At 30.3% G+C, this 24,195-nt stretch overlaps 4 protein-coding genes across 5 annotated transcripts; 3 read left to right on the forward strand and 1 right to left on the reverse strand.

Annotated features, from left to right (window-relative positions):
* The first annotated feature begins 329 nt into the window (after nt 1-329).
* LOC132925949 (zinc finger MYM-type protein 1-like) lies at nt 330-5,528 on the forward strand. Its single transcript, XM_060990304.1, has 5 exons — nt 330-576; nt 2,035-2,091; nt 2,200-2,271; nt 3,101-3,709; nt 3,784-5,528. The coding sequence occupies exons 1-5, from the start codon at nt 330-332 to the stop codon at nt 5,526-5,528; spliced, it is 2,730 nt and encodes a 909-aa protein (XP_060846287.1).
* A 4,305-nt stretch (nt 5,529-9,833) lies between these two features.
* Nucleotides 9,834-12,996, forward strand: LOC132925950 (piggyBac transposable element-derived protein 4-like). Its single transcript, XM_060990305.1, has 6 exons — nt 9,834-9,999; nt 10,263-11,300; nt 12,169-12,245; nt 12,477-12,551; nt 12,629-12,891; nt 12,978-12,996. Exons 1-6 carry the CDS (start codon nt 9,834-9,836, stop codon nt 12,994-12,996), a joined length of 1,638 nt encoding a protein of 545 aa, XP_060846288.1.
* Nucleotides 11,626-14,972, forward strand: LOC132927700 (52 kDa repressor of the inhibitor of the protein kinase-like). 2 transcript variants are annotated; one of them, XM_060992291.1, is made up of 3 exons: nt 11,626-12,078; nt 12,169-12,245; nt 12,811-14,972. In XM_060992291.1, exon 3 carries the CDS (start codon nt 13,022-13,024, stop codon nt 14,843-14,845), a length of 1,824 nt encoding a protein of 607 aa, XP_060848274.1. In that variant the 5' UTR covers nt 11,626-12,078; nt 12,169-12,245; nt 12,811-13,021; the 3' UTR covers nt 14,846-14,972. The 2 variants fall into 2 exon arrangements, with proteins under 2 accessions (XP_060848274.1, XP_060848273.1); XM_060992290.1 differs by having other exon boundaries at nt 11,626-12,245.
* A 3,793-nt stretch (nt 14,973-18,765) lies between these two features.
* LOC132927508 (uncharacterized) lies at nt 18,766-19,250 on the reverse strand. Its single transcript, XM_060992051.1, has one exon. The coding sequence runs from the start codon at nt 19,248-19,250 to the stop codon at nt 18,789-18,791; it is 462 nt and encodes a 153-aa protein (XP_060848034.1). The 3' UTR covers nt 18,766-18,788.
* Between the last annotated feature and the right edge of the window lie 4,945 nt (nt 19,251-24,195).

A 24,195-nucleotide genomic window follows, 5' to 3' on the forward strand; every position in this document is an offset into this window, starting at 1 on the left:
ACGCGTGCAATTATTGTTTATTTATAATCCACTATTGGTAATTATGTCATAATAATATGTTACCGAATTCATGCAATCGGCAGAAAAAAGTCTGCCTAATTCACGAAATCGGCAATCAAAATTTGCCGATTATGTGAATTTGGTAGCCAAATTGCCGATTTCACGTATTAGGCGACAACGTTGCTGATTTCACGAAATCGGCAATTTTTCTGCCGATTTCATGAAATCGGCAATTTCATGAATTCGGCGTAACATATATATGTGCTGAAAATGATTGTAACCGTTCTTTCCATTTGCTTAATTCATTTTAAAAACATTTATCTACTCATATGAGTGAAACTGTATTTGTTAGTACTTCACTTGTAAATAGTTTCTCATCAATAGTTGTAAATAATTGTAGTATAGATTCCAATTGTATAGCTCCAGTCAACAATACATTCTTTAACTCTTCGGCGTCGGATATATTGACAGGTTTTAATAACCCATCGGTTATAGAAAATCATTATAGTACTCTTATGGCATCATTATACTCAAATCCTCAGGTTCCCCGAAATGTTGTACAAACGGTAGTTGAAGGTATTAATATTTATTATATATATAATTATAATTATTTTTATGTTTTTAAATTCCATTTGTGCCTAGTGCCTACTGTTTAATTTTTGTTATGAGAGGGAGGGATACATATTTATTCGCTTCACTAAAAAATGTAACCAAAACCTCTACGGGCATACGCATAATAATCACAATCTAGTTTCATGGGCAACGCCTGGCAGAATGGCTATAAATTAAAATATAATATGATTTCTTAGATCTAACTAAAAATTCTAACATATTTGCAGACCTCGATTTATGTAGGTTTCTTGTGGACACAGTTTTAACCATTGAACAAAATATTTTTATGAATTATGAAAAACAGTTTAAAATTAGGTAGCTAACGAACTCGGCGGACGCGGCCGAACGCTCGAAAACTTACGCAAGAAATAAATTTGATGACTCCATAGAGGACCTATAGGTACATATTATAGTAGGCAGCTATTTTTCTTTTTCTGAGGGTCCCCCTTAAAAATAATAATAGGGGTACCTACGCTTAAATCTCTGAACAATTGTAGTTGAGGTACTCTGCCCCCCTGCTGTAACCACCATCAATAATAAGTTGAGCACTGTATAACTATGTAAATATTAATGTATAATGCATAATATATAAATATATAATGCATTATACATTTATACAAATTATATCATTCGGAATTATTAGACCCCCTCCACCCAAAAAAAATTGAAAATACGAAAACCTAACCTGCACCAAGCATATATATTATAAATGGTATCATTGGCATTCTTGCAGGAATTTTAAAGTGGGGGGGTGGATAATAATTTCTAGGGACATATTATATTATACGGGGACTAATAGAGCACTTAAAACGGGAACGTTAAAAACGGCCATGCAACTATTAAAAAATAAAAATAATATCTCTGTCAGAATGATAAAAAAATATTTCTAAAATAAAATACTAAAAATATTTCAGAGGAAACTATGAGTAAATATTTCTAAGATAAATTACTTAAAATATTTCCATTGAAACTTTTAGAAAATATTTTTAAAATAAATTGGTCAGAATATTTTCGTGTTTATGACGAGACAATATTTTAAAAATATAATCATCACCTAAATGCTGTGTGGGAATACTCGCACTAATCGTAGTCCGCAAATAGCAAAAACATTGCTGTAATGTAATGTAAATAGGTTGTCTCCGTATTTTATTTTATTTTGTTTGCGTTAAATAGTTAAATGAGACTATAGAATTATACAATATTATAGTTTACTGTACTTATACTATAATGTTATAGAAACATTCAAACATTATACATTAAAGTCTTCCACAAAGGTGTTTTGAATTTATTAAATATTATTTAAAAAGAATTCAGAGGATAAAAAACGTGCTGGTGGTGCTGCTAGAGAACGTGAAAAAAATAAAAAACTTCTTTTAGAATCAAGCAAGAATTGTAAAAAATTTAATTTATTTTTTAATTCAGCATATTATGAAAAACAAAATAGTGAAAATCCCGTTAAAACTGAAGAACTAAGCTCAGGTATGCACAATATGTATTATGTAGTAAATTTAAATAATTAAATATTGTTTATTAGTTTCTTTTTCCTATTTATGATTTTTATATGATTGTCTTTGAAAATATTGATAGGTACTTCCTTCCATGAAAATATTGAAAACATATCAATGTCTGAAAATGATGACGTAGTTGCTTCTAATTCTGGTAAGTAACTACCATTTTAATAACAAAAATAAATACTAAGAAATACATGTGTAAGCTAAATTAGTATGTAATATTAACCCTTTGAAGCACAAGAATTTTTTTTTTTGATTTTTTTAATTTTGATGTTGTGTTTCTATTATTTAATTACACCATATTATGAAAAAAATGAAAAAATAAATAAAAAATAAAACTTAAGTACTTAAAACAGGTGGTATACCGTACTTACCACCATGCATTATCCATCGCTCAATATCATAACAATATGTATATTATGTTTGGTAAAAAATATAAAACTATTACCTTTCTCATAATTTAAATATAAATCTTTATTATCTCATAATGCCAAGATCAATTAAAATAATTTTCCAAAAAAAAAAAAAATTCCCTTTTATAATAATAAACAGTTTATAGTAAAAATATTAATAATAAAATAAAGCTGATCATATGTGTGACCTTTGTTAGAATGCTTCTTAGTAAAAAACATAAAAATAAAAAATACAACCTTTTTTATAAAATAATATTATTTTACATAAGTATTTTTTTTTTATAGAATAGAATAATAAAATAGTATTGTAACATGTTATGTTTTCAATTTATTTTTTATGATATAATGAAAAACAGTTTTTTTTCCCAAACATAATGGAATGTTACATGTCTCACACAACCATTCAGTTCTTTTTTGTTTTGCTTTTATCAAAGTCTTTTAATCCAATATCAGAAGCATTTTCAATGTTATTTTTATTTATAATTATTAATAAACACATTAAGCCATAACGTTACTTATTTCATAAACTCGATATGATTATATGAAATATGTACTTTTTTTTAGAAGTCCTATGTTTGACATTTGAAAGTCCTCCAGTAGTATTTAATAAGTTCATAAAGCTAAGTTCAACTGTTTTATCTCATTTCTTCAAGTACCACCCTTGTCAACCAAAAGATCCCAGCCTCCCATTCAATCCAAATAAGATTTTTCTTCGAGAAAATGGAACAAATCGTGTATGGCTAACATTTGATGAATCATCAAAACAACTATTTTGTTCAGTTTGTTTGGCTTTTGCTTCTGAATCGAATTCATTTACTAAGGGGGTATCTGATTGGAAACATGTTCATCAACGAATCAAGGAGCATGAGAGTAGCATAGTTCATTCACGCTCTTCCGAATCTTATTTCTTAAAAACTCAAAACAAAGATATAGATTCACTGTTATTTTCAAATTTACAAAATATAAAAAAAAATCGGCAAATTTTTGAAAGAATTATCGCTGTTATAAAGTTAATCGGAAAAAGAGGCTTAAGCTATAGAGGTAAAAGAAATGAAGCAGCATACTCTTTGAACGACCATAATTTAGACCATGGGAATTTCTTGGAAATAATGATATTGCTCAGTAAATATGATCCTATCATTTGCGAACACTTCAATACTATCATCAATAAAAGTGAAAAGAAACAAAAACAAAATAAGAGAGGCCGTGGAAGCTTTTAACTTTTTTATCCAAAAATACGGTTCAAGTCGTTATAAATGAAATAGCATCAAACATTAAACGTACAATTGCTACCGAAGTCCAAAATGCTTCATTCTTTTCTGTTCTTATTGATACTACCCAAGATGTTTCAGTAATGGATCAATGTTCAATAGTTATTAGATACATTTTTCACGGTACAATTAATGAAAAATTAATTGCTGTGAAGTGTGTTCATAATTCAAGTGGTAAAGGTATGGCTGAACTGCTAAAAGAGGAATTGATTTCTGTTGGCTTGGATTTAACGAAATGTATAGGAAATTCTACTGATGGAGCGTCCAATATGCGAGGAGTATATAATGGTTTCACTTCACATTTAAGTAAATTATCGCCTGAACAAGTTCATGTTTGGTGTCATAGTCACGTTTTAAATCTTGTTATTTGCGATGCAACAAAAAATCCTGTCCAAGTAGCATCATTTTTTACTTTATTAAATAGTTGTGCGGTATTTTTCAAAGAATCATATTTGAGGATGGATATTTGGAATGAAGTTAGCAAGACAAATTCAGATAACAGTCGAAATAAGCGTCTTCAAACCATTGGAGAAACTAGATGGTCATCAAAACAGACTGCTGTTGAGAGAATTTTCGGAACATTTGGAGATCCAAAAAGTTCTATGTATATAGACTTGATAATTGCTTTCACTAAAGTTGTTCAAGGGGAAAAATTTAAACCTGATATAAGAGCAAAAGCAAACAATTATTTAGATTTACTATTAAAGTATGAGACTATTTTGACAGCACACATATTTATGAATGTTTTTAGTATAACGGGCCCACTATCTAGATATCTACAAACCAGTGGATTAGACCTTCTGAAATGTCAACAAATGGTAAAATCTGCACTGAGTCAAATAGTTAAGTACCAAAGAGATATGGAAAATATTATAGCTAAAAGTGATAAATTTGTCGAATGGGTAAATAATCAACTAGAATTGCAAGATTTGGATAATGAAATTTATCTTCAAGAACAATTCGAAATCAAACGATTAAGGAAAAAAAAACGAATGACTGATGAATTATTAAACGATGATCCAATTAATGATGCGAAACAAAAATATACTGTTGAAGTTCATAATCAGGTGATGGATAGAATAGTTGAAAGTATGAATTCAAGATTTGTAAACAATAGTCCATTATACATGGATTTATCGCTTCTATCCCCAGTCAACTTCAATAGTTTTAAACATGGTTTACCAAAAACAGCCTTGAAAGCTCTCTCTAAAAATTTAATCCGATTTGCAGTCAATGATAATTTGGAAGAATTCCATCAAAAATTAAGAGAAGAATTAGTAAGTTTTGGTAATAATTGGGATAACTTAAAAAAATCAGTTGAAGACGAATATGATTTTGAAAATTTCGATTCAGAAGATGAATACCAAGAAACTGAAGAAACTGCCGGATTAAATATGACCTGTAAAACATGCAAACATTGTGCTTGTTGCTGTTTAAAGTTATTAGTAAAATACAATTTGTATAATAATGCGTATACAAATTTATCTTTGGCTTATAATTATCTTTTAACTCTACCGGTAACACAAGTAGCATGTGAGAGGTCATTTTCAACTCTAAAATTCATAAAAAATCGATTACGAAATACTCTAACTAATGAGCATTTGGAAGCGTTTATGTTGATGTCCGTGGAAAAGCGAACATTAGTATCTATAGATGACGATATTTTAATCGACAGAATTGGGGAAACTAGTGAAGTTATGAAAAAAAACCTAATTATGTAAAAAAAGGAATTAGTTTAAGAGTTAATTTTAATATATAGGTATTATATTAAATTGTATACACTGTATCCATGAAAAAATATCTTATATATTATGTGTAGTTTCATATATCTTACATAAAATTTTGAAAATATTTAAATAATAAAGGTTTTTTATCATTATTATTACATTTTTTTTTTGCACACTTATGACCAAATCGTTGGTCCCCTATTCATTTTTGGCCTGGCAAAAAAAAATTCCCGGCCTGAAATATTAACTCAGTCCGCCCCTGGCTCTTATAGATTCGTATCAAACTACTGGTGAAAATGTCTTATGGTAATCTATACCATACTTCTGTGAACAACCTTTAATGACAAGCTTTGTGTTCGCCGATCCACTCCTACTTTTAATATCGCGGTTAACGGCAACGACTCACGTAATGTGATGGACGGGAGGAGGATCACCTACAATATGAAATATTAATCTACACCGTAATTATACTATGATAAAGGGATGCTGGGCGCCAGACATATTATATTAACCACAAACAGCGTATATATAAAATAATAATAATAATAATACTATAATACTATAATAATTAATAATAAAAAAATATTCCCTTTTTAATTACAATATAAATAATAAACAACAATAATAAAATAAAATAAAGGATAACCTGTTCCGCTACTCGGCACGACCACGTTTGAATCCGGGCTGGTAAGGCGACAGCCTCTTGACGTATATGTATAATAATATAATATCGCATGGACTTATCTCAGGCGACAGAGTGTGACGCACACGTCAGGCCCCGACTGTCTCGGGGCTTACGACGACTATCGCGCCCACCAAAATAAAAAGTAAAAAAAAAAATTTAAGGACCCAAAATCAGGTCGGTTGACCACAAGGTCAACAAACAAAAAAAACACACGGGACGAACGGGCGAGCACTTGGACACGCCAGGTTCGGCCGTTGGCAAAAGACAAAACACCGGCCGGGCTGCGAGAGAACCGGTGGTCAGTGACGCCGATCGCCAAAAGTTCGCGCAAGCGCACTTCGGCGTCAGAAGCCAGCAGGGTAACAACGGATAGGTGTGAACGAACACACTGCTTGTCATCGGCGACAAACACTCGGGTTCGAACACCTTGCCTTAAATTTGTCTATGTTCCCGTCCGATTTATAATTAGTTTTGAATACCCATGCATTTCGTAAACTTTATTCCTCGGTAAATCGACTAGTGTCCACGTTTTATTTTTATTTAATGACATTAATTCGTCATTCATAGCACATCTCCATTCATTCACCTGATTTCCGGTTATTGCCTCATCAAATGTTAATGGTTACAATCAATTGGCAATGAACGATTGAACGTTATACCTGTTCGGTGGTCTTAATATACTCTTGTCACGTAATACTATCCTATTGTCATCGACTACTACTTCGTCCTTTTCTTGATTTTCATTTTCTTCAATCTGAGTCGACGTTTCTATGAATTCTAATTTGTCAGTGATTATTTTTTCAAATTTAGTACATTCTTTCTCGAATATAATATCTCACACAATGATATCTTATTTGACTTCGAGTACCATACTCGATAACCCTTTGTGTCATTTGAATAACCAACAAATATATTTTTTTCACTTTTCGGATCCCATTTTCGACATTTTTGTTTTGGAATGTGTGTATGCACATGTCTGGCTTGACTTTAAAATAAAGTTCATAAGGTGGCTTACCTTTTTCTGAACTAGTACCGGTCATATTTAATATATATACCTCCGTGTTTACACCTTCAGCCCATAATGACACATCTAAATTCTTAGTACATATCATTGTTCTAGCTGCTTCAATGACTGTCCTATTTTCCCTTTCCATTTTACCATTTTTCTCCGGTGTGCATGGAACTGTCGTTTGATGTCGTAATTCTGTAAAATACTTATAATATCATTATTTACAAATTCTAATCCATTGTCTGTCCTTAGTATTTTGACTTTAGATCCTGTCTCTGTTTTAATACCTTTAATAAATATTTCAATAATATTTTTCACTTCATACTTATTTTTAATAAAATATACCGTTCTGAAGTGTGAGAAATCATCTTTGAATAATAAGAAATATTTTGACCCACCTATTGAGTCCTTTTGCATTGGTCCACATAAATCTGCATTAATTAGTTCCCCTACATTAGTATGCTTTGTAGTACTTTTATCAAATGATTTACGTTGTTGTTTTCCAATTATACAGTCATCGCAGAAAAATTGTTCATCCTTGGTTGTATGAACAATTCTTCACGTATTGAATATTTTGATGACCCAATCATTCGTGCCACAATTGTAATGTGTTTTCTACTGCAATGTTCGCATAACATTCAGTTTTATTTGGCACTTCGACTTTAACATGTAATTAGAATAATCTTCCATTCCGTTTACCTGTAAGGACTACTATTCTTAATATTCTTTGTAAACTCACATATATTATTATATGCAATTTGGCTGAAAATGCACTCGATTTTTCTTGATCGCCCACTTCACCATTAATCTACTGTAACCTTAATTCTTCAATCAACAAACGACTAGTTAAATTATTAACCGTTTTACTCCCTGTTGGGATAGAATACTGTAAAAATGTTGATAGTCTTTTGGCAACGTCATTAAAAATTTTTTCATAACTATATTATCCGTAATAGGTTTTCCTGCTAAACTCAATTTCCTTCCTAAATTTTCTAATTTGGATATGTGTGTCGATATATCATCCATTGGATCTTTTGAATAACTGAAAAACTTTTGTTGAAGCAAATGTATACTTGCCTCAGATTTCTACTCGTAAATACTAAGCAGTTTCTCCCACATTTCAAATGCAGTTTCACAGTTAATTAAATATTGCAGCGGACTATCATCTATTGAGGTAAAAATTAATTTTTGATATTTACTATCCGCCTTTTTCCAACTATTGATTTGGTTCTGCCAACGTAATTTGGCTTCCTCGTCAGTTTCCTTTTCTAACGCCCTCGTGATTTTTGAACTTGGCTTAGTCCAATCACCAGATGTAATACTTCCCACTTCACTTGAAGTTAGTATGACTCTTATTTGAAATTTCCATAATGGTCAGTTTTCCATACCTTTTAATTTCGTGATCCTCACCGAGTGAGGAATGACTGATGAATCCTGTATACTTAATGATTATCGAAATTACCTCGTATACTGTACCGTTCCTGAAATTCAAAATATACTCTCCAACTGGTTGTAGTTTTCTGTGTTAAGGTTAATGTATAAATACTTCAAATAAGCAATTTAACCCAGAATGTGTATCTAGGCACATAATCTATTGAAATTGAATTCTGAGTGAATTTGAATATTGAGGTATTTAACACAAATGATAACACGACTTTATGATTATAATAACAGTATAATATAAATGTATCATTCAACTAGATATAGACACACAACGTACCATGTCCAAGAGTCTCCGAGAGTGACCCAGAGAGAGTGAGTCTTGTACACAAAATGAATCCTATATATACGCGTCATTGATGTCACATAACCATACCTATGTATGTGTGTGATATTAATAAGTATTGCTTCACATTAAAATAGAAAGTTAAACTATGATATACAGGGTGTTCCAAATTTCATGTGACAGCCAAATTCAGCATGATATACTTAAATTAGAGAAAAATGACCTATGTGAAACCTTTTTGAATCATATAATCTAAAGTAATTTGATATTAATTATTTTTTTTATTAATTAAAAAGGGGACATTTTAGTGGTAACTTTTAAAATTCAAATGGGAACATATATTTTTGAAATATGATTCATATATGATTTATTTTTTAATGAATTTTGACGTATCATTCATAATTATGCATAAATAATTAAAGAAGTTATTAACATTTGAATTTTGTATTTTAATTTATAAAATGCCATCAATGAATAATAATAATAGACATTTGTGCTTCTGTTATACACCGATGCATTCTTATACAACCTTAATAATCTTTATGCTATATTACTATCAATTTATTATAGTCTTAACACGTTGACCGCCATACAGCCGCCGGCGGCCGTACTGTTGTTTATTATTACAACGCCATCGGCCTATTTTATGGGAATTACGAAAACGTTCGATGTGTTATCTCTTGAACAAATAGGTCTAAAAATACGAACTAAACATCAAAATATTTATTTTTATACATAGATTATTCATTTTCAACAATAATTGTACAGCCGCCGGCGGCAATTCGGCACCTCGATAATACGATTCACTATCAGACGCCATACAGCCGCCGGCGGTCTAACTTATTTATTGTGACAATTTTTGAATTTTATCTTTTAAAAATGAATTCACGGGCAAAAAGGTTCAAGATTGGTGATGAAAATGTTGTTAGAGGGTTATTGGAAGAGTCTGAGTCTGATTTAAGTTCGTTTAGTGAATTTGATGACACGGATGAGGACGATACATACATGCCTCCAAACTCGTCAGGTGATAATCAAAGTTTCAATGGTAAGTACAACTATTATATTATATAATACTTTTATATTTAATAATACATATGTATTTAGTACAAAGAATGTGTAAAGTAAAATATAATATATTTTTTTCTAAAGAAAAATTTTAATTTTAAATAAATAAAAAACTAATAAAGCTAGATACAAAAAATAATTTAAATACCACCTTATCGCAGTATGGTTTTATTTTGTAAAATATAATTTTCTATACAACTTTTTTTTGTCTATTAAATATTTAAAAAATGGTGGTATTTTCAGATAGTAGTGATATTGATGAAAATACTTTAGAGGTAGTTAATAACCATCCAAAGACCTCTAAACAAACATGGAATGATATAACGAACCAAAACCAAAAAAATTTTTTGTTCGAAAAAAATCCCGGTCTAAAAATTGAAATACCGCACAATGCAACAATATGGACATACTTGAACTTATTTATAACTGACGAAATAATTAATTTAATGGTTGTCGAAACGAATAAGAATGCTGATCAGGTGTTATCTAAACATCGATTGACTAAAGCTAGTAGATTTTCTAAGTGGGTGCCTACCAATGATGTTGAAATTAAACAGTTCTTAGGTTTGCTTATGTGGATGGGGCTAGTCCAAATGCCAAGTTTAAAAGATTATTGGAGTGTGAAGATGTTATACAAAAATTGTGTAGCAAAAAATATCATGTCAAGAAATCGATTCGAGTTGATTCTCCGATTTTGGCATTTTGCCGATAACGACCAAGCTCCTGAAAGTGATAGAATTTTTAAAATTCGAAATCTGATTACAAAAATGGTTCATAACTTTCAAAATATAATGGAACCAGAAGAAATGATGGCTGTAGATGAAACAATGGTTCCATTTCGTGGGCGATTAAAATTCAAACAGTATATTCCTGGAAAGGCGCATAAGTACGGAATAAAATTATTTAAACTTTGTGGCGTTAACGGGTATACGTATAATATGGAAGTTTATGCAGGCAAAAGCCAAACTGATGGAAGAGGATTAGGTTGCAGAGTCGTTGTAGATTTAAGTTCCAGATATTTAAATTGCGGCAGAACTATTATAACAGATAATTTTTATACATCGCTTAATTTAGCCAATGAGCTATTAGAAAAAAATACGCATTTAATCGGTACATTAAGATCCAATCGAGTTAAACTACCAGATGTTACAAAAGCAAAGCTACAACCAGGACAAATAGTAGGAAAAGAAAATTCAAACGGTATTGTGGTTGCCAAATGGCGTGACAAAAGGGATGTCACCATGTTATCTACTCGCCGTGACATTTCTATGATAGACACAGGTAAAAAAAATAGAAAAAACGAATCAATAGTGAAGCCAAAAATAATAATTGACTATAATGCTGGGAAGGCTGGCATTGATTTATCAGATCAGCTATCCAGCTATAGTAGCCCTGTACGAAAATCCATAAGGTGGTACCACAAAGTGGCAACCGAAGTCTTATTAGGAACTGCAGTAGTGAATGCATTGATAGTTTATAACTTGAATACGCCACAGAATAAACTAAAGATCACGCAATTTCGAGAATTATTAATTAATGAAATGCTTGGATTCATTGGATTTAATCAATCAGCAGTGGCGCAACTAGGGGGGGGGGTTAAGGGGTTATGACCCCGCCCGAAATTTTTCCGAGGCTTAGTGTTATGTTTTTTAGCCGCCGTAGTTAAAAACACATAAAAAGGAGTAAAATAAAAGAGGCAGTCTACGACAATTAATCCGCTAGTGCTCATCAACAATATTGCTCTATATTACCATTGTTCTGTGATATTACTCTATGCGCCGGACCCGGCCGGTTGGTGACGGGGTACGGTCAATGTTATACATAATTTGTTTCACTGAAAATGGTCACACTATAAAATGAGGCATTGGTAGCGTCAATATTTATCGATACGGCGCGGTGCCTTTATGATACTCTATGTAATATACCATTCATCACGTCAGATAAAATCGAATTTGATAACAATATTATGATCTCGAATCTCGATTAAAACTGAGTACACCGTGTAGTCAGTACGAAAATTAAAACTATTTTATATCCATTGTTCATTGTTTAGTTAAAGGTAAATTATCACAATCATAATAATTTATACAAATGGCAAAACGAAAAATAAATGATTTTTTCTTTACAAAAACTCCAAAAATCATCAAAGAAACTACCAGTAATAGTGTTACATCACCATTCAAAGAAGATGAGTGTGTAGTAGAAAATAGTTCTGTTTCAATGATGGTAAGTAATGTTTAAATTTAAAAAAAAATTTAATGTATAATTTCTCTTATAGTCTTATCTGCTTATGACTTTAAAATAATTATGAACAGTCCAGCATGTAGGCATGCAGCCAATAATATTTTTCAAAGTAGATGATAAATATATTACATTTTTTTTTTTAATTATGATTGCTTGAATTTTAAAGTACCCTAATATTTGCTAATTATTATTTATTGCTTTGCTTCAAACTAGCCAAGCACTTGTGATGTTGTTAATGCAGTTGAAAAAAATATAGAAAATGACATATCATTTTATGTTGGAAAGAAAGTGTGTATAGTATAATAATGAGTTTTTTGTTTATTGCTTATTAGTACTTATTAAGCTTTTGGTGCTTTTTATTTTAGTTGTCTGAAGATGAAAAAATTACAGCATTGGCAAAGCTTAAGCATCCCACTCCAGACTATATTTTTCCTAAAACTGGAAAAAGAAATCTGAAATGTCAAATTGCATGGTTTTTTCAATTTAAATGGCTTCATTATTCATTTGAGCAAAATGGTGTGTACTGTAAAACTTGTGTATTTTTCAGTCCAAATGATGGTGTAGGTAAAGGAGGACATCAGAATCTAGGAAAATTAGTATTAGAAAAATTTGACAACTGGAAGAAGGCGTTAGGTGATAAAGGATACTTCAAACTTCATTCAGAAAGTAATTATCATAAAACATGTCAATATCGTTATGATCATTTTTTGGCAGTCAAATCGAAAAATGTTGATTCAATAAATATTCAAATTAACACTATGCTTAAAAAAGAAATTGAAGCAAACCGGTTAAAGGTTATTCCAATAGTAAAAACAGTTATATTTTGTGGAAGGCAAGGTATAGCCTTAAGAGGCCATAGGGACAGCGAAATGTTATTAAATGCTAATGAGAATATTAATGAGCCTGAATGTAACGATGGAAATTTTAGACAGTTACTTCGGTTTCGAATAGATGCTGGAGATGAATATTTAAAGAGTCATTTAACTTCTTGCGCAAAAAATGCAACATATCTGAGCTGGAAAATACAAAATGAGATACTTTCTGCTTGTAATAATCTTATTTTACAAAATCTTGTATGTGCTGTAAACAAAGCCAAAGGGTTTTCTGTATTGGCTGATGAGACCAGTGACATCTCCAATAAAGAACAGCTCACCATTTGTGTGCGTTATGTTAATTTAGAACAAAAAAAAATTAGAGAAGATTTTTTACAATTTGTGGAAGTTACTGATGTAAGTGGCAAAGCATTAGCACAAACTATACTTCAAAATCTTGAGATCATGGGACTCGAACTGAAATACTTAATTGGACAAGGGTATGATGGAGCGGCGGCTATGTCCGGGAAATTTAATGGAACACAAAAACATATCAATGATAAATATCCAATGGCTTTATATATCCACTGTGGAGCACATTGTTTAAACTTGGCTATTTCGTTTAGTTGTAATGTAACTGATATTCGAAACTGTATGGGCACAATGCAAGCTATATGTAACTTTTTTGGCTATCCTAAAAGACAAAATGTACTCAAAATATCAATTCAGAATGAACTACATGAATCAAAATTGAAAAAACTAAAAAAGTTTTGCCCTACAAGGTGGGTTGAGCGACATGACGCTGTACTTGTGTTTCATGAACTTCAACCAGCAGTTGTGGATGCACTTAATGAAATATCTACTTGGAAAGATAATGAGACTTCTGCTTTAGCTAACCAACTTAGTTCCTCCATCCATCAATTAAGGTTTCAAGTAGCCTTATTGATATTAGTAAAAGTATTTTCAATAAGTGCTCCTTTGAGCAAATTTCTTCAAACTGAAAACTTAGATTTAGAATCTGCTCTAGAATTTGCTGATATGACTCAATCAACTATAAAACAAATCCGTGATAACGCTAATGCTGAGTTTGAAAAAATATTTAAAGAAGTAGAGGATGTCTGTAGTAGTTTTGATATAACTGTTAGTGTTCCAAGAACAACAAGTCGACAAAAAAATAGGAGTAATGTTATGAATAATAATCCAATAGAATATTATAGAATCTCAACATTCATCCCATTTCTTGATAATTTTCTTGAACAACTACACGGACGATTTCTTGAACATAGGGCCAAACTAAAAAATTTCAACTGCTTATTACCTAAGACCAGCAAACAAATATCTGAAGAAACATTTGAGGACTTCAAAATTCTGTTCAATTTTTATACTGATATATTAAGTGACAGCATCAATTTGACTAGCTTAGAAATGGGTTATGGTGAACTTAAACTGTGGTATAACAGTTGTGCATTCAAATCACCAAATTTGTCGTCAACAATAACAGAACTATTTTTCCATTGTAATCCTGATTTTTTTCCTTTAATCTCAAAGTTATTGCAAATATTAATTACACTGCCAGTCACAACAGCTACTGGAGAGAGGTCTTTTTCATCCTTGCGTCGACTTAAAAATTATCTCAGAAATACTACTGGTCAAATGAGACTAAATGGATTGGCAGTCCTCAATATACACCAAGATATTAATGTTGATCCATCAATGATTATTGATGAAATGGCTAAAACTTCAAAACGGAGACTCAATCTTAATTTATAAGTGTTTTTTATTCATAATATGACTATTTCTATACTTATGACTTTATTATTTTATTTCTTGTTATGTATGATGATTTATAAATAATATATTAACATTATTTATGTAATAAATTATATAATTAACCATACAGGATTTTATCTTATGTATATATTATATTGTACTAATGCAACCCCCCCCAAAATTTTTTTCTAGTTGCGCCACTGTCAATCAGAACAGGACCAAACTTCACTTGTGTTACCGAAAACACGACGAGCAAAACACGTTTTTATACAAACTACATTAAAGTGCAACAGAAACCGAAAACTGCGAAAGAGATGTGCTCATTGTTATAACGAAAAGACAACTACTGTAGGATCAGTACAGGCTTGCAAAGATGTGAAAAGGGTTACAACTCTTTGCGAAACATGTGATGTTTACACGTGTGCTGATTGTTTTGTCAAACATCATACAAAATAAAAATTAGGTACTATTAATATTGTAAATAAACATTTAAAATTTTTTAATTAGTTTTTAAATATGGAAATAAAATAAATTATTTTTAAAAGATGTTATAATAGTTCGATATTAAAAAAGATGTTTGTTTTATTTTATTTATTCATTTAAAAAATACTTAACAAGATACTTTACTTTATTTTAACAAGATTTTTTTATTTAAATAATACCATGACATTGTTATTGAATAAAATAAAGTGAGTAAATGAAAACTTGTCTTCTATATAGGTACTTATTTGAACCACAATATAACGATGAAAAAATATTGTAAAAAGATTAAAAATATATCAATCGATGCAGAATTTTTAGCTCTACGTCACAAAATAATTATAAAAATCATTACTACAGCGCCAACAATTTTATCTCTATGTAAAAGAATATGAGAAATGCGGCAGCCGGCGGCCGCATGGCCTCGCAGGAATAAAATGTTACGGCAGCCGGCGGCCTAAAATTCTTAATTTGTAACAATATTTTTGTGGCCGCCGGCGGCCGTATGGCGGTCAACGTGTTAAAACGTATGTTTGGTATCTTAATTTAAGCTTAATATATTACATAGGTAAAATCGTATCATTGTATTGAAAATAAAAAAAAACAACACATTAGATAACAATATAATATACCTACATGATATAACAATACGTAATATATTATATATTGTTCTATTTATAATCATAACATAATATTTATTATTTAAAATATAAAATTATAAACAAAGATCATAGAGTAAATAAATAGGCAATAGCTATTTATATCAAATTGTTGTATAAATTATATTATACAGCATACAATTATTTAAAATTTATACAAATAGGTACCTGTATTTTTCGACTAATTTAGGTACCTAAATATATTTTTTTATTTAAATAAAAGGTAATAACTAGGGCCCGGAAGTTCATGCATTTGCATGTTTTTACTGAGTGCATCAAAACGTTGCTTGATGAGATAAAAATTTGAATCACAATTTAACGAGTTCAAAAATGAAATTTTAATGTACATATTTTCGCATATTTTGAGGTTTTTTAAAAATATAAGCATACTTTAAAATAAAATTACATTTTACTGCATTTTAGTGTTATTATTATTATTATTTTTTTTTTTTATTAATATTTTATGATATTGTCGGACTTTGAGTATAATTCCAAATGTATTTGTTGAAAAATATGTCCTTTCAACGTTGCCAATATAAAATAAAAACCTGATTAAAACTAGCGTCATTGCTTGATCGGGCTGATAATTGTCATTCATTTGTATTTGAAACCCTAACAAAATATTCAAAATCCATAGTTGTAAAATTTAATTCTTGAAGTAAAGCGGCCCTCACACGATCAATATTACTGACAGTATTTTGGATAATGACAGTATTATTGATCGTGTGATGTGAGTACTGATGTACTGTCAGTATGATAAAACGATACTGATGACTGATGAAAAATTCGGATATCGAGTCGTCAGTATTTGGTTACTGATAATTATATTTATAGTGTGAGGTCGATATTGACATTTCGTCAGTATTGACATCGCAGCGATGGATGACGCACGTGATGAATTTCCAAACGCGCGCGAATGCCGTGAACAACAATTACGTGATTTTGTTTCCAAGTATAAAGATTTGAAATGTTTATGGGATATTCGTTGCAAAGACTATAGTAATAGAGACAAAAAAAAAGATGCTTATAGTGAATTAAGTTTATAGTTTAGTTTATAAGTTAATTAAGCCTGAAGCTTGTATAGATGATGTAAAAAAGAAAATTAATACTTTACGAAGTAATTTCCGTAAAGAATTAAAAAAAATTCATGATTCTAAAAGAAGTGGCGCTGGAGCTGACGACATTTATCAACCTTCGAGTTGGTTATTTGAAGAACTGGCGTTTTTGGCCGATTTGGAAAAACCAGTAGATAGTATTTCATCGATAAACGACGATACAAATAATGACAAGGTAAGATCACTAAGATATATTATTTTATTTTTAAAAATATAATAAAAGAATAATACAAATATAAATTAGTTAATGTATATTATTAATATTAAACTGCCATGGGACTTGACCTTCTTTACTGAAGTAATCGCAATATTTATCTCTTACAATTTTCGCATTCGCACTTTTATTTCGAATAGGATTTTTTTGCAAAGGAGTTAACACATTTTCGGTTATTTCATCGCCAATTTGAAGTTCGCCTGTCTCCAAATTTTCTGTTATGAGGACATTTCTTGAACAATAAAGATGTTTATTATTTTCTATTAAGAAATTATGCAAATAACAGCAGGCTAATGTAATTGTAGACGCTTTGTCTGGTTCGAGGTTTATTGGTTTTTGAAAAGCTCCAAACCGACTGGCTAGTATTCCGAAAGCGTTTTCTACCACACGACGGGCACGCGAAAGGCGGTAATTAAAAATACGGCGCTTATTTGTCAAATCATGTCGACTATATGGTTTCATAAGATTCGTCTTTAATGAAAATGCCTCGTCGCCAAGAAATACATACGGGTATTTTTCAATAGTATTTGTTAAACATGACGGTGGTGGAATGTTTAAAGTATGGTTTTCAAATTTTTCCCAAAATTTGGTATAATACAGTACTCCTCCATCCGAAATTCGCCCATTTGCGCCAACGTCAACCATAATAAACTGGTAATTTGCATTAACTATTGCCATTAATACGATACTGAATGTACCTTTATAATTATAATACACAGAACCCGAATTTTTAGGTTTTTTTATATTAACGTGTTTACCATCGATAGAGCCGATGCAATTTTCAAAGTTCCATTTGCATCCAAAATCATTTGCTATACTTTTCCATTGTTCAGTATTCTGCGGAAGCTGAAATATATTAATTAATTTTTTTACATATTATATATATATATATATTTTTAATTTGCTTAATATTATTTGATTTTAGAGAACTGATAATGGCATTATTGAACCAGTCGAGATAAATGATAATTCATCATTCTTAACACCAAAATCGAAAAAACTAAAGACTTCGTCAACTGTGGCTCAACAAAACGAATTGTTATCCTTGGCATGTGGTTATTTAGCTAAAGACAATAACCAAGGTAGTGATTTAGACATAGCAAAAGTGTGGGCTAGTAAACTCAAAACTTTGGATTCAAATCAAAAACTATTTGCAGAAAAAGCTATAAATGACATTTTGTTTGAGGCTCAACTTGGGACATTGAATAGAAATTCAGTTCACATTAACCCACAAAGTACTACTGGAAATTTTAGTCGTTCAACAACACCATTAACATGGACGGATCATTCTACAAGTGCATCGGCAGAAAATGTAATATCACTTTCCGAAAATTTATCAACATATTTTACAAGTTTTAATGAACAAGCCTATAAATAATAATTTGTGTATAATTACTAAATCATTATAACTATGTACAAATGATATTGTAAAAACTAATAAAATGTGCTGTTTATATCATTAAAATAATTATTTATTATAAAGCATTAATAGGTATAATTTTATTAACCTGAATGCGATCCTTAAGAACAATAATTATAGCTTTGCAAGTCTCCATCACGATTTCACTTATGGTTGTTGGCGCGATGACTGCAGAATATTTCAAGTCTTCAAACGATCTCCCAGTTGCAAGGTATCTCAGAGTAAGAGCCAGTCTTTGATTTGGAGGAATACTTTCCCTCATATTAGTATCTTTCTTAATAATAAGTGGTTCTACCATGCTTAGTAATTTATTATAGATGTCAATGTTCATTCGAAAATAATTCTGGTAGTCTTTTGGGTCGGAAAGCTGGATTTCTTTTAACAGATTTAAATGACAATACTTCTTACGTTTGCTAATCCAGTCTTTTACCCATCGCTTCCTATTAGTTATCCGTTTACTTGGAATAGAAAACGTTAAAATAATTGCTATGCACGCTTTACGACGATTTTCGTCCATTATAAGAAAATAATTGTTTTTCAAATAAAAAATTATTTTATTAATTTTTTATTATTACTTTAATTTAACCTACTGACCAAACGAACACCCGAACAATGTAAATACAGATCAATACTGTGAATTGACACTAATTTTTACTGACCGTTATACTGACCGTTTGAGGAGTACACTGTCAGTAATGTAAATACTGTCAATAATTATACTGTCAGTAATATTTATCGTGTGAGGGCCGCTTAAATATAATCATATCAAAATTGTGGATATTTTTTTCCCATCTTTTGATGTGAAACATCTATAGCCGCACGTAAAACAAGTTTCTGGCGTGGCGACGCGTCGCCACGCTTTATGATGGTGTATATATACAGTCTATATGCAGTAGTGTGTACTGTGTGGCGACGCGTCGCCATGCGCAACCGACTGCGATTCTCTTCCCACTCGATCCCGTGTTAAGCCATCTCTCTCGCCACACAGCTCGGATACTTATAGTGTATACTCCATAGTGTTGTTTACTACGGTACACATAACCTGTCTTTTACTTGAAAACAAATTATTTAATTATTTAATTTAGAGAGTGACAGTGATCAGCTTCTTGCAAAGAAAGCAAAATCAAACTATGACACACTATCAAGTCATCAGTAAGTTAATTATATTTCTATTATAATTAAAGTGAGCATTTATCTGTGCATTGAGCACGTGTATATTTGGTGTGTTTGAAGTGCCAGTAATTGTAAAATTTACTCTTTTGGTAGATTAATATTTACATAAATTTTATTGCATATAATGTTTTTAAATTAATTATTAATTTTGATTTCATTCTAATTAAAATTAATGCATTAAAACAATTGATTGAAGAATAAATTTATTAAGACTGACAAAATTGTGATTCAAAATCAGCTGATGGCGTGCAGAGCACGAATGTTTTTCTTATTTGTTATTAATATAAATATTAAAAAATTAATTTATTTTCTAATTATGGTGGAATTTATATTGAAACATTTATTATTGATATGTATAATTTACGATCTTTAGAAATATATGACAATAACTAGCTAAGATTCTTAAGTTCACTAGTATATTAAAGCCAATTAAAATTTTCTGTATATTTTAATAACATATTTTTTATAAATATTTCAGTACCCAACAATCATCACAGGGGTCACAAAATATTATTATTGAAACTGGACATCACCAAGATCAGTTAAACACAAGACATACTATTAATGTTATGTAAGATTTTATTAATCTAATAGTACCAGAATATACTAATTTTCTATTTTAACTTCTTTTAACACTTACATATTTTTTTTAGAGTAAATAATAATAAAAAAGAACGTCAAAAACGATACAGGGAGCAGAACAGAGACAAATTGAAACAGCGTGAAGCGGAAAGTTTCTTCGCATGATTTTAGCTGGAGATTTCAATGTAAATTTTGCAAAAGATGAATCAACGCCATTAATTACGTTCCTTCAAGAAGAATTTCAATTGCAAATTAACAATAATCCAAGAGAACCTACTACCAGATACGGAACAACAATAGATGCTGTATTTATAAGATATCTTGACAATGTGATGTCCAGGGCCGCATTATACTAGGTGCAAATGGAGCATTTGCTCCAGGCGGCAAATTTTGAGGGGCGGCAAAATTTGCACTACCAGTCTAATAAATAATAAATTACAATATGTTAAAATATTTTTTTACTATGGATATTTTTAAAAATAATTTGTAAATTAAAATTGAAAATGATGCTAAATTATTTTTATTTCTCAATTTTGAATTCTACTTATAATGGAATCAAATGTGAATAATTGTCGTTACAATAATTATTGTCATTCGTCGACTATCCTAATTCTTAAATTAAGTATTGAAAATTGGATTCGAATATCGTACGGTAGATAACACATACATTAGAACGGAACCCGCATGTTGACGTTAAGTAACGTATATACGATGTCTTATCGATTTCGATTACAATAATTCATAGAAGTAGCCTATCGGCTATAACTTATATAGGTATAAGCATTGATTAAATATTATATAATTGTATTTTTGATCGAATATCTACAATTTGTGTTTAATATCAAATCTCAATATCTGCAGTCGCTTTAGTTGTGTAGACGTGTAGTGTTTCATGCGCAGTTGACGAGTTCAAACCTTTAAAGTTTTAAACTAATATTTTATTAATGTGATTTGTCAGTCAGTTGTATAGTTACGAAGTGTCGAAGTAGTACTAGTAATAATGAAAAGAATAAGACTGAGTGGTTCGAAATATCAAAAAATAGCATTAGAAAAAAAGTTGAAAGAAGAAAAAGTTATTGCAAAAACGGCAAAATTAGATAGTTTTTTTAAAAAGGTAAATTTTTGAAATATTACATAAAATATGTCTTTGTATTACACTGTAACCGATAAGTAGGATTTTAGTAAGTACATAACTTGACGTTACGTAAAATCATGTTGGTATTTTATTTTATACAAATTATAAACCATCTTTGGTTGTTACGTTCGAATTTATTTAGAACATTTTTTTTAATATTCCATTATTTCCATTAGATAGTAATGATATATTTTGTGATACAATTGAATATTTTTTGTTTAATTTTGGTTTTATTGAATTCAATTTTGTTGTTCGACGTCACAGTTTTATTTTTTGGTTTTAGGATTCATATTCAAGTGTTCAAAACGACGAAGTTGTAGAAAAACTCAACAATTACGAACTTAATTCTAGTAGTCTATCTATTATTGATTCATTAGCTGAAACTAATAATTTTGATGAACAAAAAAACAATGAAATTCCGTCTCCTAACTTAGAACTTATTACCAGCTCTTCAAAAAATGTATCCGTATCAAAACAATTTCCTGGGTCAGATCCAGCAGAATGGAATTTAGATTCTGATACAATTGACTATTTGTTAAAAAATCCGCCTTTTGTTAATTTGATTGATATTGACTTTAAAAGTACAAAACGTTTATGCGGAAAAAATATTAGAAAACTTCCATATGACATATTTGAAAGGTGTCTTCTTAATGGCGAACGCAAAAAAAGGAATTGGCTTCTCTATTCAAAATCTAAAAATGCGCTTTATTGTTTTCAATGTTTAATTTTTGGTTCTAATAAACACGCCTTCAGTGATCCTAATTTTGGGTTTACAAATTGGCAAAAATGTCATCATCTAGTCAATGAACATGAGAAAAGTGTAGCTCATAATACAAATGTCCGTAAATGGTTTTTAAGAACAACTAAAAATAAAGACGTTATTGATCACGCTTTACAAGAAGAAATACAATCTCAAATGAGCTATTGGAAAAATGTGTTGCATCGTATAGTGGCTACAATTTCATTTCTATCAGAAAGAGGGCTCGCTTTTAGGGGAGATGATCAAACTTTTGGTTCAAAACATAATGGTAATTATTTAGGATGCCTAGAATTAATTTCTAAGTTTGACCCATTCATTGCAAATCACATTACCAATTTTGGAAATGAAGGCCGTGGAAACGTTTCATATTTATCGTCTACAATTTGTGATGAATTTATTTCTTTAATGAGTAAATTAGTAATTGATAATATTACTAATAAAATAAAAAAATCTAAATATTTTTCAATTGTAGTAGATTCTACCCCTGACATTACCAAAATAGATCAACTAACCATCATTATAAGGTACATTGAAGATAATAACTATGCAGTTGAAAGATTTCTTGGATTTCTTAAATCAGTTGGTCATAAAGCGGAAGATATGGAAAATGCCTTACTTAATTTTTTTACTGATCATTCAATAGATTTAAAAAACTGTAGAGGTCAGTCGTACGACAATGCGTCTAATATGTCGGGCATATACAATGGGCTGCAAGCGCGTATAAAACGTACATCTAAACAAGCATTGTACGTTCCATGTGCAGCTCATTCGTTAAACTTGGTAGGCCAAAATGCTGCTGAAGCTACTAGTGAGGGGACACGTTTTTTTTACAATACACAAATGATATATAATTTCTTTTCTGGTTCAACGAGTCGTTGGGAAACTTTAGAAAAATGTCTTGATAAAACTCCAGATTCATTAACAATAAAAAATTTATGTAAAACGAGGTGGTCTTCAAGATATGATGTTTGTAAATCCCTTAATGAAGGATACAAAGAAATACTACAGTCGTTAGAAAAAATATATTTAGATAAAAACCAGAGACCAGCCATATGTCATGAAGCACGTTCAATTCATAAAAAAATTAATAGTTTGGAATTTTCATTTTTATTATCTATGTGGAGTCCAATTTTAAAACGTTTTGATGCTACGTCAAAGACATTACAATCGGAAAATATTGATTTATCAATAGTTATTTCTTTATATCGTTCATTGTAAGATTATATTGAAAATATGAGAAGTTCATTTCATACATTTTTAGAAGAGGCCCAAATTCGATGCGGCAGTGAATTATTTTCATGGGAAACATCCAGAACCAAAAAAAAATCAACGTTTAATATCGATGATTTGAGCTCAGATGAAATTAATTTCACCGGAAATGAAAAAATGAAAATTGAAACTTTTTTGGTGATAATTGACACAATTGTTTTTCAATTAAATAAAAGAATGGAAGTTTATATTGAAATCAATAATAGATTTGGATTTCTATTAAACTTAGAAAATGAGACATTGGAAAGTATTCGAATACAAGGTAAAAATCTTGTTGAACTATATCATTTAGATATAGAAACAGATTTTGAAGAAGAATTAATACAATTCAAGAGCATTGTTAAAGATTTTCCCACAGAATGTAAATTATCATTTGCTGCATTACATAAAACATTAATTACATCTTCTTTAGAAACATCGTTTCCAAATATAGAGATTATTTTAAGAATTATTTGTACTCTTCCTTCTTCAAATGCAAGTGGTGAAAGATCTTTTTCTGTTTTAAAACGTGTAAAAAATTATTTGCGATCATCTCTTATACAT

The sequence above is a fragment of the Rhopalosiphum padi genome, chromosome 3, assembly GCF_020882245.1.
Source record: "Rhopalosiphum padi isolate XX-2018 chromosome 3, ASM2088224v1, whole genome shotgun sequence".
In the NCBI taxonomy this organism is placed as follows: Eukaryota; Metazoa; Arthropoda; class Insecta; order Hemiptera; family Aphididae; genus Rhopalosiphum; species Rhopalosiphum padi.

Excerpts from the sequence above, each read along its gene's own strand:
- LOC132927700 (XM_060992290.1), top strand. The coding sequence starts at position 13,022 with ATGCTTAAAAAAGAAATTGAAGCAAACCGGTTAAAGGTTATTCCAATA.
- LOC132927508 (XM_060992051.1), bottom strand. The coding sequence starts at position 19,250 with ATGGACGAAAATCGTCGTAAAGCGTGCATAGCAATTATTTTAACGTTT.
- LOC132925949 (XM_060990304.1), top strand. The coding sequence starts at position 330 with ATGAGTGAAACTGTATTTGTTAGTACTTCACTTGTAAATAGTTTCTCA. Across the intron at positions 577-2,034 it reads TGTACAAACGGTAGTTGAAG|CATATTATGAAAAACAAAAT; the intron begins GTATTAATATTT and ends TTTTTAATTCAG. Across the intron at positions 3,710-3,783 it reads CAATACTATCATCAATAAAA|TCGTTATAAATGAAATAGCA; the intron begins GTGAAAAGAAAC and ends ATACGGTTCAAG.
- LOC132925950 (XM_060990305.1), top strand. The coding sequence starts at position 9,834 with ATGAATTCACGGGCAAAAAGGTTCAAGATTGGTGATGAAAATGTTGTT. Across the intron at positions 12,246-12,476 it reads ATAGTTCTGTTTCAATGATG|CCAAGCACTTGTGATGTTGT; the intron begins GTAAGTAATGTT and ends GCTTCAAACTAG. Across the intron at positions 12,552-12,628 it reads CATTTTATGTTGGAAAGAAA|TTGTCTGAAGATGAAAAAAT; the intron begins GTGTGTATAGTA and ends TTTTTATTTTAG.